Source organism: Sinocyclocheilus anshuiensis, unplaced genomic scaffold (genome assembly GCF_001515605.1).
Source record: "Sinocyclocheilus anshuiensis isolate Anshui unplaced genomic scaffold, SAMN03320099.WGS_v1.1 scaffold1177, whole genome shotgun sequence".
NCBI classification, from domain to species: domain Eukaryota; kingdom Metazoa; phylum Chordata; class Actinopteri; order Cypriniformes; family Cyprinidae; genus Sinocyclocheilus; species Sinocyclocheilus anshuiensis.
In genome coordinates, this window is record NW_015554138.1 from 274,699 (window position 1) to 289,573 (window position 14,875).

At 36.5% G+C, this 14,875-nt stretch overlaps 1 protein-coding gene across 2 annotated transcripts in view; it reads left to right on the top strand.

Annotated features, from left to right (window-relative positions):
* LOC107670420 (vesicle-trafficking protein SEC22c-like) overlaps window positions 1-518 on the top strand; it is a 5,408-nt gene extending 4,890 nt beyond the window's left edge. For both annotated transcript variants that reach the window (XM_016463022.1, XM_016463023.1), the window contains exon 7: window positions 138-518. In XM_016463022.1, the coding sequence (XP_016318508.1) occupies window positions 138-338 (201 nt within the window). In that variant the 3' untranslated portion in view covers window positions 339-518. The remainder of the gene's footprint in view (window positions 1-137) is intronic.
* Window positions 519-14,875: the final 14,357 nt, after the last annotated feature.

Sequence of the window (14,875 nt, forward strand, 5' to 3'; positions counted from 1 at the left end):
GACATGCATTCTTTTCGGCTCATTAAAGATTAATCTTGCAGCGGCATTTCACTTGTAATATTTAATGTTTTCATTTATAGCACCATCAAATACAGTACACCGTTTAAGCTCAGATCTTTATCTCTTTTCCTTTACAGTCTCATCTGTACTTGTTCCATACCTGCCAGAAGAAGCTGAAATCCTTTACTCTCCTGACTATCATCATCTTATGCAATGCTTTTCTCTTTGGTCTGAGGAACATCTGGCAGCTGGCCTTCCACATGTCCATGGCCTGCCTCTCCACGCTGCTCACCCTCCACCGCAAACTGCTGGACAGAAACATGGACTGTGGAGTATGAGGACTTCAGCTGGCTGTGGACAACAGTAGGGCGAGAGACCAAAAAATGGACGAGGCTTGGACGTGATGGCTCACGAAAACTGACATTGGTTTTTGCTTTAGCTTTTGCTTTGATCTAATGTTATGATCAAGTGATTATTTTATCTCACATGGATAGTGAGTGCAATGGTTTTTCTACAGGGGTCTTCAATTCCATTGATGCATATCAGAAATCAAGTTTTTAATGACATTAAAATTTACATTTAATGAATGTAATATGGTGAAATTGATCAACAGACATGAAGTAAGCATTTTGTTGGTTTAAAAGTTAATTTTAAGTTTATTTTATTTTATTTATTTGCTGCAAAATAAGAATACTTGTTGTTTAAGCTAATTTAAAACGGTAATCTTTGTTTACTTCTCTTTATGAAGGGTTTTTGTGTCGGTTTAATTGTTATAAAGCTATAAATGCACATATATTCCATGTAAATGACTGAAGTGGGTAGAAATGGTATTAACTTCAGGTGATTCATGGTCATGTTTCAATATCAGACATTTTAGGTTATGAGGGATATTTAGTCAGTAACTATTTCAGTTCTTTTGAACATGATCTTTTGGTTTTATTTTGGGCAGTGTTGGTTAGTTAGTAATGGGCTACTCCACAATGCCTTAATTTTTTTTGTATTATATTAGTACTATAATTTGTATACAAAGCACATTCAGGTCTTTTAACTAGTCTAATGCCATTTTTTTCCACACAAGATAATTTTGTCTAGCCTATCTTTCCATAGTACTCATCCCAAAGACTATAATTTCAACAAATTATCATAATACAACATTCATTTATCAAATGGGTAAGATGTAGAGGTGCTAAAGAATTGCAGGAAATTGCATTTGTTGATGTCCACATATATTTTCTTAACAAAAAAAAATGATTATTTTTTGTCAGCATACATTAATGATGATTTATAGAGCTTGGTTTACATATTAATGTCATTTATTTGCTCTATTATTCTTCATGAAATAGACAAAAACCACTAGACATTTTGTTTATTTTGCAGCAGACTGAGTAAACTTAAGATTAAGTTCAGTTTGTTTACGTTAATCTTTCATCGGTTCAATGTTTAAAATAATAAGGAAGCATTGTCATGTTATACGGACACATTGCATTTCGTTATACTTATGCTGCATTTCGTTTTTTTGCAAATGTCATGCACTTCAAGCAGTCAGCATGGAAAAATCCATTTAAGTTAATCTGAAATAGTTTTTAGGCAAGTAATAAGCATAGATATAAATGTGAACTATGGCGAAATTCCTGAATTTTTACAAGCAAGCTGTGCTTCTAAATGGTTGGTGCAGAGTTGGCAAAAATGTCATTTTGCTGTGTTGTAGCAGCAGCTTGCATGTAAAGTTTTTGTCTAGGATATCATTTAGTGCTGTGGTAAAGCTACAGTATGTTCATGACAAATCCTTATTACATGATATGATTACAGATATAGTTCAACAGAGGAGTGAGAATGTATGTATTATCATCTTAAAGCATTGAAAATGGCAGCCAATGTGCAGTAAATTGAATACTAATTGTAATAATGGTAATGTAAGGGCTCTGTTTCTATTGACTGATTTCTAGGCTTTCTTCCCAGGATAGCTTGACAAAATAAAGCAACATGTTACGATTTGTAATCATGGTTTCTTATACAATTTTAACGAGGGTTGCTGAGGTCACAGTGGTGCCCTTAGCCTTTTAAACTTATACATATTTACTCACTCCTCATGTAATACATGGAGTACTGTGTTTGTCGAATCTTATGAGATATGTATTTTTTATAATAATAGATTTTCATGTTGTACATCAGATTAAATGTTTAGTTACACAAATGAGAGAACCTGTATTTAGATTAATTGTATCTCTTGCATTTGTGACCCATGTTTTTTAAAGCCTGTGTCAGTGAACTGTAATTGGTGCTGGAGGTTATTACTTACATACTGCTTAGTAATAATGAAACTTGAAACCAATATTGTCTTACGTCATCAACCTACATTTGATTCAGATGATGCATGCATTTAAAAGTTTTTTAATCAAGGACTATGGCAATTTTTTCTGCTTAATGGATGGACAGTTTTTTTTTTCAGATAGAAATTTGAATTGGTTTTGTTTCACTGGAGTTGAACTGCTGTTTTAACTTCAACCAATGAACCTCCAGCAACCAAGTAAGAGACTTTTAAATAGTGAGCAGTAATGTGAGCACTATTCTGTGGAAGCCTGTTTCTGCCACAAAAGAAAAAGAAAAGTTAATTGTGACTTTTTAATCTAACAATTCTGACTTCAGTTTGAATTTAAATAAAATTAATCTCAGAATATTCTTAGAAATCTCTAAGAATACTGAGAAATTCTATAAAAGAGTCGAATTTGCAAGATATAAACGCAGAATTGTTTTTTGTTTCTGCCACGGAATAGAAAATAAAAAAAGGTAACTAACTTTACATCTCACAATTGACACTTGTTTCTCAGAATTATGAGTTAAGCTCGCAATGCTGGGAAATCTGAGAAAATATGAGGAAAAAAGTCAGAATTCCAAGAAAAATAGGTCAGTATTGTGAGATAAAAACTCAATTATTTTTTTATTTAATAAATTTGATCCTGAGGTGGAAACAAGCTTCAATATTATTCCCTTGTTGCAACTTGTTTGTTGCTAAAACAGATTCAGACATTTAATAAATAAACAGCTGAACATAAGAACTGTGTGTTTGTCTTATTTGACTGTTGGGCTAAAAGATTTGCTTCATTTTTCCTGTTTGAAGCTGTGTATGTTTATTTTTTTTCCTAATAGATAAGAATAAGAACCTACAGTAGCTGACTCAAAAATGGTTTTGATAATAAGCCTGAATATCCTGAGAGGTTTCAAAAACTCATGTTGACTAAAATTTTATACCACTTTGTGGATTAAGCTGAAAAGTGAAACAATTTGTTAGAAAGTCTCATGAAAACATATTTTGGCTTTGGAGCCTATAACTAAAGTTGAATCAGTGCAAAATGATGAATGATTCAACGGATGTTCTAAATGGCTCAACACTTTTAAATTCAAGCCTTTTAGTTTTTCTGTATACTGTAGTTTTCTAGCAGTTTCATACTTTCTAATTCAAATGTAAGTGCTATTTCACTTCATCAAAATTGACAGAATTCTCAGTAAATTATAGAGACTTTGCACGTTTAATAGGTTTCAAAGCAATTGTGGTAATAGCTTTAGTAAATAAAAATAAACTGCATAAGGAAGAACCAGTTATTTGATATATTTTCTCAAGCAACAGTTCTACAATTACAGTGTAGACCATATGTTTTAGTATTCTCAGCTTACATTTGTAGGCTTTCTTACGACCACAAAGGTTCTATTTAATTTGTTTGTGTAGTCATTTTTTATAATGGTTCATGTGTCTTATATCAGATGGTGTTTGTAAGGTTGTACTATATGTATCAGAACATTGGGTGGCAGTATATAACTAGTTTATTGTAGGCCGAAGGTACATTTTATGATTGTCAACGGAAGTTACATACAGGTTTAGTTAAAAAAAAAAAAAGGTTTAGTTATGCATTTAATTGAGAGTTCAGATCTTCCTTTGGTTCACCTACATAGGCGGAGGGTGGACCAACTCCAGGGTACGGCTAAAAGCAGTCAAATCTATTAACTACAAACATCATAAACCCGTCTTTTTAGGCAAGAACCAGGGTGTCATGTAGGCTAGTAAAATATGTTTAATGGGACTGAATTTGTATTTAACGTGATTACAATTTAATAAAAAACATTAGAAATATAATCACTAGCTGTCTACACTGTGAAATGAATCTTACTTACATTGTACATCTGCGCGTCCGGTGTAAAACTGCATGTTATATTTCAACAGGTAAAAAGGACTGCATGAGCTAACGTTAAATGACTTGATTGCATTCGAGGGTTATATTTGACAGATTATAGCTCATGCAGTCATTTTTACCTGTTGAAATACCTTTAAATGGCCAATAAAACTCATAAAATGCAGTTTTACACTTGCCAAAAAGTGATTACAGACGGCAATCAGTTTTCGGCAGACGATGCATGTTCGGCACAACACTGGAATTCAAGGCGTTTTTCAATATGTGATAACATCTCCCATCCCCAGGAGTTCGCACTCCCGAGTCTATTTTGAACGAATCTTTAATGTGACTCGGGAATAACGGGTCGTCTCGGGGAGTGATTCGTTCAGTCGCGCATGCGCAACATCATATAGGTTCTGTACTGGAATTAGGCAAGTAGTTCACCTGTTTCGAGTCTTTGGGTTTTTCCGAGTCACTCGTTCATCATGTGACAGCCCCATAAGTTTAACCAATGCAGTCTGAGCCGGAAAGAGAATTGATTAGTTCATCTCTCGAGTCTTCGGGTTTGAGTCGTTCATTCATCACGTGACAGACCAAAGGTCCGAGTCGGTAAAATGATCCAAACTTCCCATCACTATTGCGAAGTCCGAACTACCGAGGACACAAGTCCGAACTTTGCGTACTTGGTATTGAGAAACAGCTTCAGTCAGCGAGCGCGTGTGCACTCAAAACTGATGAGTTTCAGCAATGACTCATCTGAACATATCTGATTGGCCATTGCATTCCTAAGATCAACAGAATCGTGTGTGATTGGTTATAATGCGCAACACTGTAAAAACACCTAAAATGAAATACGGTGCAACACGATCAGATCTTAATTTAATCCCGCAATTGACACTTTCTATTAATTTTCATTTTGTTAGCAACAGTCGTAATAGATTTAATTTGTTTGTGCAGGGGCATTTTTGCCCCAACTCACTGTGGCCAACCTTAAGGGTGCTTGTGAGTAATGCTGCGTATCAGAGCAGCAATGCTGATCAAGGTCAATGGTGTAGGTCACAGAGTATATAATGCTGGAAAAAAAGCAAGATTGGTGTCGGTGTTGTGCCCAATTCTGACCCCCGCCAGATTACTACCCCTTAGCATTGGTAGGTTGAGGGTTAGGTGTGGGGTAGGGGTTAGGATTAGGCAATCAGGTATAGTGATTTCAACGAGAAGGGGTAATAATTTGGCAGGTGTCGAAAATTGGCACAACACTGGCATTACGCACCCAGTGTTGCTGTCTCTTGCTTAGCAACACTGCACCGAAATCTCGGCAGTATATAGTCACCTTCGGTCCAACAGATTAGAGCAGAGGTTTGACCCAGATCACTCTATTGCACTGATCCATTTAATATTTGTGTTAAGCGAGCAAGAGTCACAGAGTTCTGCTTCTCCTGCTGGCACTCACCAGCTCGATTTGCAAGCATAGCCATCATCTTTTATTTCCTGAGAAAAGTGAGGTGTCTACAGAGCATAAGATCACAACTGCGATATTGCTTCTGGTAATACTGAATAACGTATATTTTAGACGCAACATTGTGAGCGGATTTGTCTCGTAATTGAATAAATGATTAAATTACTCAGTTGTTTTGTTCCTGAATCAGGGTTTTTGAATTAATCGCTTGAGTCAATTGAGTTACTCACTTGTTTCCTTCCTGAAGGAACCTGTGTTTTTGAATGAATCGTTTGAGCAAATTAGGCATTAGCTGTGTCGAAAATCGCATACTCTCCGAGAAGGTAGTTATTTTGAATAAGTACTTGCTTTGCATTGCGTATTTGGAATGACTTGCTTATAAAGACAGTCATTTGTCGCCACCTACTGGCATAATGATGTAATTAAAAATCCACACCACTAATGCACAGAATAAAATCTAAATTATACTTCAGTTGTGACCGTCACGTTTATGTTCTGTGTTTCTGTTCTCCCTGCCTTGACCTAGTTTTCCTGTGTTGCTTGATTAGTTCATTAGTTTCCACCTGTGTTCGTTAATCATCCTATTAGTCCATCATATGATTTGGTATTTATAGCCCTGCCTTTCCTCAGTTTCTTTGTCCTGTCTCTGTCGTGTAAAGAGGTTGTTTTCTCCTAAATTCCCATGACGATTAATTAAAGACTCTGTTCTTTTGACTATCTGCCTCCTTTGTACTCCAAGCTCCTTTCCCCTGGCAACCCGTGACAGAAGACAGGACCAACGAAAAGGATGGACTGGGCTGAGGGCGTTCTTCTAAACATCCAGCAGGATGGAAGGCCTTTGGAGCGATATGTGGAGGAGTTCCTGAGTGTCTTCCATCTGGTGAGCTGGAATGATCATATGCTTAATCCATGCTTCTGGATGGGACTGGATGATGATAATTTATTCAGATTCTTGTCTCCAGACGATTGTTATAGACCCGTAGCAGACTTTTTATTAATTTTGTTCTCGATTTAAATTGCTCTAATTTCTTTCAAGTAAATTATGATAACTGTTCAGTTCCTATCCGGAGGCATGTTGGCACTCCAGTTCACCATTAACCAGCACCCTCCACATAGCGCTCCAATGAGCCCGCTCCCTCCGTTCCACCCCTGCTTTCCCGAGCCTGTCCAAGATCCATTCCAACCCTCAGCCCAGAAAAAGAGGCACCAGCACTCCCTCTAGAGTCCACTCCAGCGTGCCTCTCAGCGCTCCTGGATATGGCGTTACCCCCAGAGTTCTCGGCTCCTATCCTCTCGCCTGAGTCCGCTCCAGAAAACTCTCCGTTGTCTCCTTCGCCTCCGCTGGTCCCGTCCAGCCATCCTTCGTCTCCTGAGCCCCCTGTGCTAGCCAGCCCCGCTCCTCCAGAGCGCACCCCAGAATTCCTAATTTTCCCCAAGAAAATTTTTGGGGGGGGGGGCATATGCCCGTGGCTGTGGTGGCCGAGCCGGCTATAAGGTCACAAATGATCCGCCATGGCCTCCTGAGTCCCCTGATCCACCATGGCCTCCTGAGCTACCAGCTCTCCCATGGCAACCTGAACGGCTTGCTCTGCCATGGCCTCCTGACCCGCCCTGGAGGCTTCCCTTGTCTCCGCCTTGTTCTCGCTCTGCACCAGCCTCCAAGGCGCCCGCCCCCAGGAGGGGGGAGTAATGTCAAGGTTATGTTTAGTTTTCATTGTTTATTTCTGTTTAGTTCCTGTCTGCCCTTATTTGGTTCAGTTCCTGTTCTCATTTAGTTAATCATCGTTCATTCAGATCCATTGTGTTGTATTAATCACCTCATTAGTTCCCTTTGTTTGGGTTTTACATATAAGCCTTCGGTTTCTGGATGTTCTTTGTCTCGGATTAATGTTATATTGAATGGTCTCAGTGTGTTGATGTACATTAAAGTATCCCTACGTTTACTCCTTCCTCGTGCTCTCTTACTACAACCACGACGACAGTGACACAAAGATAACGTTAAGGATAAATAATGTACATTAGTGTCCATATCATCCGACATTATCGAGTGTACCATGATAACGTTCTTTACATGCAAAGGAACGAACATGCATATGCAGGGTCAGAAAGCTCTCGGATTTCATTCAAAATATCTTTATTCGTGTTCCGAAGATGAACAAAGGTCTTATGTGTTTGGAACAACATGAGGGTAAGTAATTAATGACAGAATTTTCATTTTTGGGTGAATTAGCCCTTAAACTGTTATAGTTATACTCCGTGTAAACAGCCCTTAACTGCTGTATAATAAGGATCTTGTTTTTCTCAGAAATTCTGAAGAAATTCAAGTTTGTAGTCTTTCTGTAGTCATGCCTTGCTTTTTCCTCTTAAAGTTAAACGTTTACTTAGACCCTTCACAATGTCTTAACAAATTTGTGATTAACAGTATCTGTTAACATTCTTTCTGAATGATAAACGCAGATGTCGAAAGTAAAAGAGGCATATCTTTATTATCGGACATGAATCATTAATCAGAGGATTAATGGGAAGTTTGCTGAGATAGTGGATTCATGCAAGGAGAACGTCTCTATTTTTTTTTTTTGCTTGCAATGCACACTATAAATTGCTTTGTGCTGCACCCCTACAACAGTTTATTCAATATGAGAAAACTATTTTGTTTAAACTTTGACTGTTAAAGTTGTCATCAACGGTTTGATGTACAAATTCAGAATCTGAGAATGTTATTTGTGACCTCTTTCTCCCCCGTGACACACATACATATACATTACAATCAAACTTGTGAACAAAGTTCATTCAGGCACATATGCACCAATCTAAAAAAGGAAATGGATTTTTCATAGGTTACACTGTGTATCCGAGTGTCTGTCAATACAGTTTCCACACCTGACTCGTCCATGTATAATGCATTTGTACTGGAAACGCACTTGACACGGCTCTCAGCTGGACTAGTGTTGAACTGAGTAGGATTTTCACCAAATATGCTTCTAATAATCGCTTTCCAACAATGCTTGGTGACTCTTTGTCAAATGCTGTTATACAGGCCTTATGATTCGAGTTGGGAGCCAGCACAGCAAACAAAAGAACCACAGGAACCGTGTCCGGTACTGTACCATCTCCATCCTTTTTTACAATAATCTCTGTCCTGATAAATCATTGTACTCTCAATAAAAATGAGACACTCCAGAGACCTTTTGTTCTGTTTCAAACATGAGATGGAAACACTGTTAACTGAGACAGATCTTTGGCAGCATTGTGAATATCAGATTAAACAAAACAATATGTAATCAGGTTGTTGGTATTGTATGTTTTTGCATAGATGATATATTATTTAATAAAGCTGGTTTACATGGTTTTAGCACCTAGTTCTGTTTGAAAGACAGTGATTTACTGAATAGTAATCATTTCAAACATAACATTAAGGGGATAGTTCAGCCAAAAATGAAACTTCTGTCATCATTTACTCTACTTCATGTCATTCCAGACCAGTATGACTTTCTGTTTGTGTTGAATACTGTACAAAAGACATACTTTATTGTCGCCTTTTGTGCAAAGAAAGTGAATGAGCACGGTCATTCTGCCAAATGTCTCCTTTAGAAAATAAGAAAGGCATACTTGTTTGAACAACATGAGGTTGAGTAAATTATGACAATTTCATTATCTTTAATGAAATAGAAAATTAATAGTCAAGTGCAAAATAAAATGTTAAAAAACAGTTAAATGTTAAAATAAAACCTGAAAAACAGGTAAAATTCCTATGGATTTTTTTTACAGTGTGTTTAGAAAATGATGCTCCACAAACAACAGTGTGACCCACTGTACACTAACATACCATAAATATTTTATACCTCACATTACCAATAGAATTCTTCAGGGACATTGTATTTCACCCTGCACATTCAGTCGAGGTTGCTGTGACCCTGAAAGACCCTGTTGTTTTAGCAGGTTTTGTTCAACCATATACATTCTTAGACCACACTGAACATCTGAGATTCAAAATCTAATCTACACTACTGTTCAAAAGTAAGATTTATTTATTTTTTTTAAATAAATGAATACTTTCATCCAGCAAGGATGCAGTACTGTTCATTTAAACATTAGATTCATCAAAGTATCCTGAAAAAAATGTTTCTGTTTTTACAAAAATATTAAGCAGCACAGCTGTGTTCAATTGATAATATTAAGAAATATTTATTGAGCAACTAATCAGCATATTAGAATGATTTCTGACAGATCATGTAACACTGAAGACTGGAGTAATGATGCTAAAAATTCAGCTTTGCATCACAGAATGCAATTATATTAATTGCAATAAATTATCAAATAAATTATATTTTAAAAAATATTAAAATAGTATAGTTATTTTAATTATAATAATGTTTCACAGTATTACTTTTTTACTGTATTTTTGATCAAGTAAATGTACCCGTTACAGACTAGATAAACTGTATATTAATCTATTAAATTATAAACATTTTGGGATTTAAAAATGTAAAACAAAGAGTCATGTCATGGCATAAAATGAATAATCTGCACTATTTCTAGGTCACTATTGAAATAAGAAAATTGGGCCATTGATCGTAAAAAGGTCAGCTGTTCTTGCTTTCCAAGTTCAAGATGTTCTTTGAATCATTTCCAATTATGCTGGAGAACATGATCATCAGATTATGCACAAACCTGTGGAGTTCATGAAGTGCTATAACCATTAAACCAAAATGGGAGGGTTTTTTTTTTTTTTTTGGTGGAAAATTTTAGTAGAACTTTTCTCTATAATCATCATGCTTAATTTGTAATGACTTAAATAATTTGTAAGTGCAAAAGTGACCCATTTTCACATAGTGGCCTCAGACTTTTCAGGTCCCCAGTGTATTTAGCATTGATATCTTTTCAAATGAGTCTTATTATTTGAAATTCATTATAACATTCTTCTAGATTTTACAGCATACATTCTTGGTGATGTTTGGTTTTCAGAGAAATGATGAAAAATCAGTCACTAACTATTCTATTTTATGTTCATCTTTGAATTATGCTTTTAAACTTACATTTTTTTGCCACTAAATGAGTTTCTTAAATATAAGTCACACACCCACATATGGCAGATAAAAGCTGTGGAGACTAATTTATAGAATCTACTGACTAATTTATCTAGTGGATATTACAGAAGCCTTAATCCTCCTCAAATAAGACTGCAGTTCCATAAGGCTTTTGAGAAATTCATATTAAAATACAGATAGTACTAGGAATATAAATTATTACAATTATAATATAATATCAATATTACAAGATATGAATAACATTTAAATATTTACCCCACTACCATTTAATTCATAAGTCACACAGTCTGAACTTAAGCTACAAATACATACTCTGTACATTGGCTTATTATATTTAATACTGAGACTCTTACATATTATATTACAAAAAAAATAATAAATAAGTTTTATTTCACCTCACATTTGAAAACAGTCTTCAGGTTGAAAGGAGTAAATCTTTTTGAAATCTGACACCATTTGACTTAAAATCTCAGCCTCAAAGTAATTCGATTTCATTGTGACAAAGTTTCCTATATCAGTACCGCAATGGTATTAAACCCTTCATTAAAGAACAAACACAAATGAATGGAGAAGTCCTGTTGAGAGAGCTTTGCTTTGTAGTGCTTTACCCCCTGAATCTGAAATGAACACTTAAAAGCAACCCTTTAAGCACAAGATCATTTGTATAGGCATTAGTCACTGGCTTGATACAGTCATACTGAATGAAGAAAGAAACGCTGTTTGTAATTAGAAATGGAGATTAAGCTGTGCGATTTTTATCAGAGACTTCAGACGGGTCTTTTAAAGTTTATTACGTTGATGAATCTTACTCTGTTTAATTGCAAGCGATTGCAGTTAAACAGAGTACGAGTTTGCTGAAAGATTAGCTTTGTTTAAATATGATAAACTAAAATCAAAGACTGGGACAGAGATCAAACATTTTAGGGAGTGCCATTTATATTTGCATATAGCCAAGCATTGCTAGCAGTACAGAACAGCCACGTTTTCCTCCTAATTCAGAAAGCGTTGTGAATAAACCTATATGTTTTGCTTCCTAGTCTTCCTCAGAGCATGGTAAGAAAGTCAACGGTCGATAAGCACAGTCTCTGTTTGATGTTAGAGGTCTGCTCCATTCATGTGTGAAATTCTCCACCTCTGGAAAAATCAGACACATAAACTCATTAAAACTTGTGCGAGTTGCCACAGGGTGAGTCCGCACCACTGAGAGCACGTCTTCTCTCCCTTGGACTTTTGAAGGAAAGGTCACGCCATCCTTAAAGTGAAGGAAAACTGTTTGGAAAACATGAATTATTTCACATCTGGCACTTAGCTTGATTCTGTCCACTCATTCACTCATCTCATAATGACTCGCCCATTTGAATTCGGCTTGAATCAAATCTAAATGGTCTTATGCAGTACTAGGAATATAAATTATTACAATTATAATATAATATCAATATTACAAGATATGAATAACATTTAAATATTTACCACACTACCATTTAATTAATAAGTTACACAGTCTGAACTTAAGCTACAAATACATACTCTGTACATTGGCTTATTATATTTAATACTGAGACTCTTACATATTATATTACAAAAAAAATAATAAATAAGTTTTATTTCACCTCACATTTGAAAACAGTCTTCAGGTTGAAAGGAGTAAATCTTTTTGAAATCTGACACCATTTGACTTAAAATCTCAGCCTCAAAGTAATTCGATTTCATTGTGACAAAGTTTCCTATATCAGTACCGCAATGGTATTAAACCCTTCATTAAAGAACAAACACAAATGAATGGAGAAGTCCTGTTGAGAGAGCTTTGCTTTGTAGTGCTTTACCCCCTGAATCTGAAATGAACACTTAAAAGCAACCCTTTAAGCACAAGATCATTTGTATAGGCATTAGTCACTGGCTTGATACAGTCATACTGAATGAAGAAAGAAACGCTGTTTGTAATTAGAAATGGAGATTAAGCTGTGCGATTTTTATCAGAGACTTCAGACGGGTCTTTTAAAGTTTATTACGTTGATGAATCTTACTCTGTTTAATTGCAAGCGATTGCAGTTAAACAGAGTACGAGTTTGCTGAAAGATTAGCTTTGTTTAAATATGATAAACTAAAATCAAAGACTGGGACAGAGATCAAACATTTTAGGGAGTGCCATTTATATTTGCATATAGCCAAGCATTGCTAGCAGTACAGAACAGCCACGTTTTCCTCCTAATTCAGAAAGCGTTGTGAATAAACCTATATGTTTTGCTCCTCAGAGCATGGTAAGAAAGTCAACGCTCGATAAGCACCGTCTCTGTTTGATGTTAGAGGTCTGCTCCATTCATGTGTGAAATTCTCCACCTCTGGAAAAATCAGACACATAAACCCATTAAAACTTGTGCGAGTTGCCACAGGGTGAGTCCGCACCACTGAGAGCACGTCTTCTCTCCCTTGGACTTTTGAAGGAAAGGTCACGCCATCCTTAAAGTGAAGGAAAACTGTTTGGAAAACATGAATTATTTCACATCTGGCACTTAGCTTGATTCTGTCCACTCATTCACTCATCTCATAATGACTCGCCCATTTGAATTCGGCTTGAATCAAATCTAAATGGTCTTATGCCCAAAGCATTTTTAGGGCTGCCATTAGGAAAATAAATCAAATTATTCTTATATAACAAATTGTGTTTCAGTGTGAAACCCTGTTTTCAGGAACAAAACTAGGGCTAGGGGGCCTTCAAAGGTTGAGAACTACTGATTCACATAATGCTTAAAGGACAGACATCAAAAATGTATCTATGCCATGTCAGTGCAAACCATCAGCACCCTCCCGAGCCCTAGGTTGAGAACTTATGACAATATAGAACATACTGAATGTTGATTGAATTTCTACATAATTGTGTCACTACCACTGAAAATCTCATGGTGCTGTAGCCATCCAATCTGGCTTCACTTAAAAGGCTTTAAAATTAATTTTGGCAGCAAAAGCAATTGTAACGAGGATAATTGCATGCATTGTTGCTTTTCTGCAGTTGATATACGGGTTTATGTGTTGGACATCCAGGGAAGAGCTGGCAAACATCTGGAAATGACAATCAAAGCCTAACACACAATTACAATGACTTTTACACATCTGCCAACATGTACAAATACCTGTTTACTGTGTTATGGATCTCATCCAATCAACTGCATATAGTAAATTCGTTTAAAACAATAGGCTGAACAATATGTAACAAATGCTGGTTATGATTCAGATTCCTTCAAACATAATGCAGATCTGTATTACTCATCTTTCTTTTCACCCACACCATGAATTCACTTCAATTAATTTTCACTTTTAAATGTGTGTGGACTGGAACCACAACCTTGGCTTTGAATAGCAAAACATTGATGTGAAATCCCAAAAAGCCTTTGTGTGAATGAATGGCTGAAGGACAGTGCCAGCATAACACATAAATGAATCCAATATTTCAATATTTATTTTACTTGACTCAGTATACACAGCCCTACACTGTTCAATGATTTCTTAGGTCTGAAACAAGGCTTTGAAGCTTATAATTGGTCCAGCACACAGTTTACAACCAAGACAAATATTAGAGCCCATGTTCACAGGTTAAATAGCAGCAGAATCAAACATCTGAAGAGAATATTACAGGACTTATACAAGAATCTACAGCTGCCCATTAGTGCACAACACAATGGAAACAAGCCGCAACACAACGAAATCCCCACAACATAATGGAAACAAGCTGCAACAAAACGAAATTAGCACAACACAATGTAAACTAGCTGCAACACAACGAAATTAGCACAACACAACGGAAACAAGCCACAACGCAATCTCCACAACATAACGAAAACAAGTTGCAACACAACAGAAACGAGCCACGAAATTAGCACAACAAAATGGAAACGAGCGGCAACACCATAGACTGTATAAAAACATGAACGTAGTGTCAGTGACGTCACCCGTAGGTTTCCGAAGAGCGTTTTTGAAGCCTAAAATAGGCGGAGCCGGCCGTCGCCATCTTGGCAGCGCGTCACCGCGCGTCACTCCCAGATAATCGAAAATGGGCAAAGAGGCGAGAGCAGGTTGCTGAAGCCACGCCCACCTAGCGCGACGGTGGTGACAGCAGCGGCAATCCACCTGTCACTCAAGTGGCCACGCCCTTAATTATGTAGGTCTGCTGTATGTATTACTGTATTAAGTACTATTATTTCATACTAATA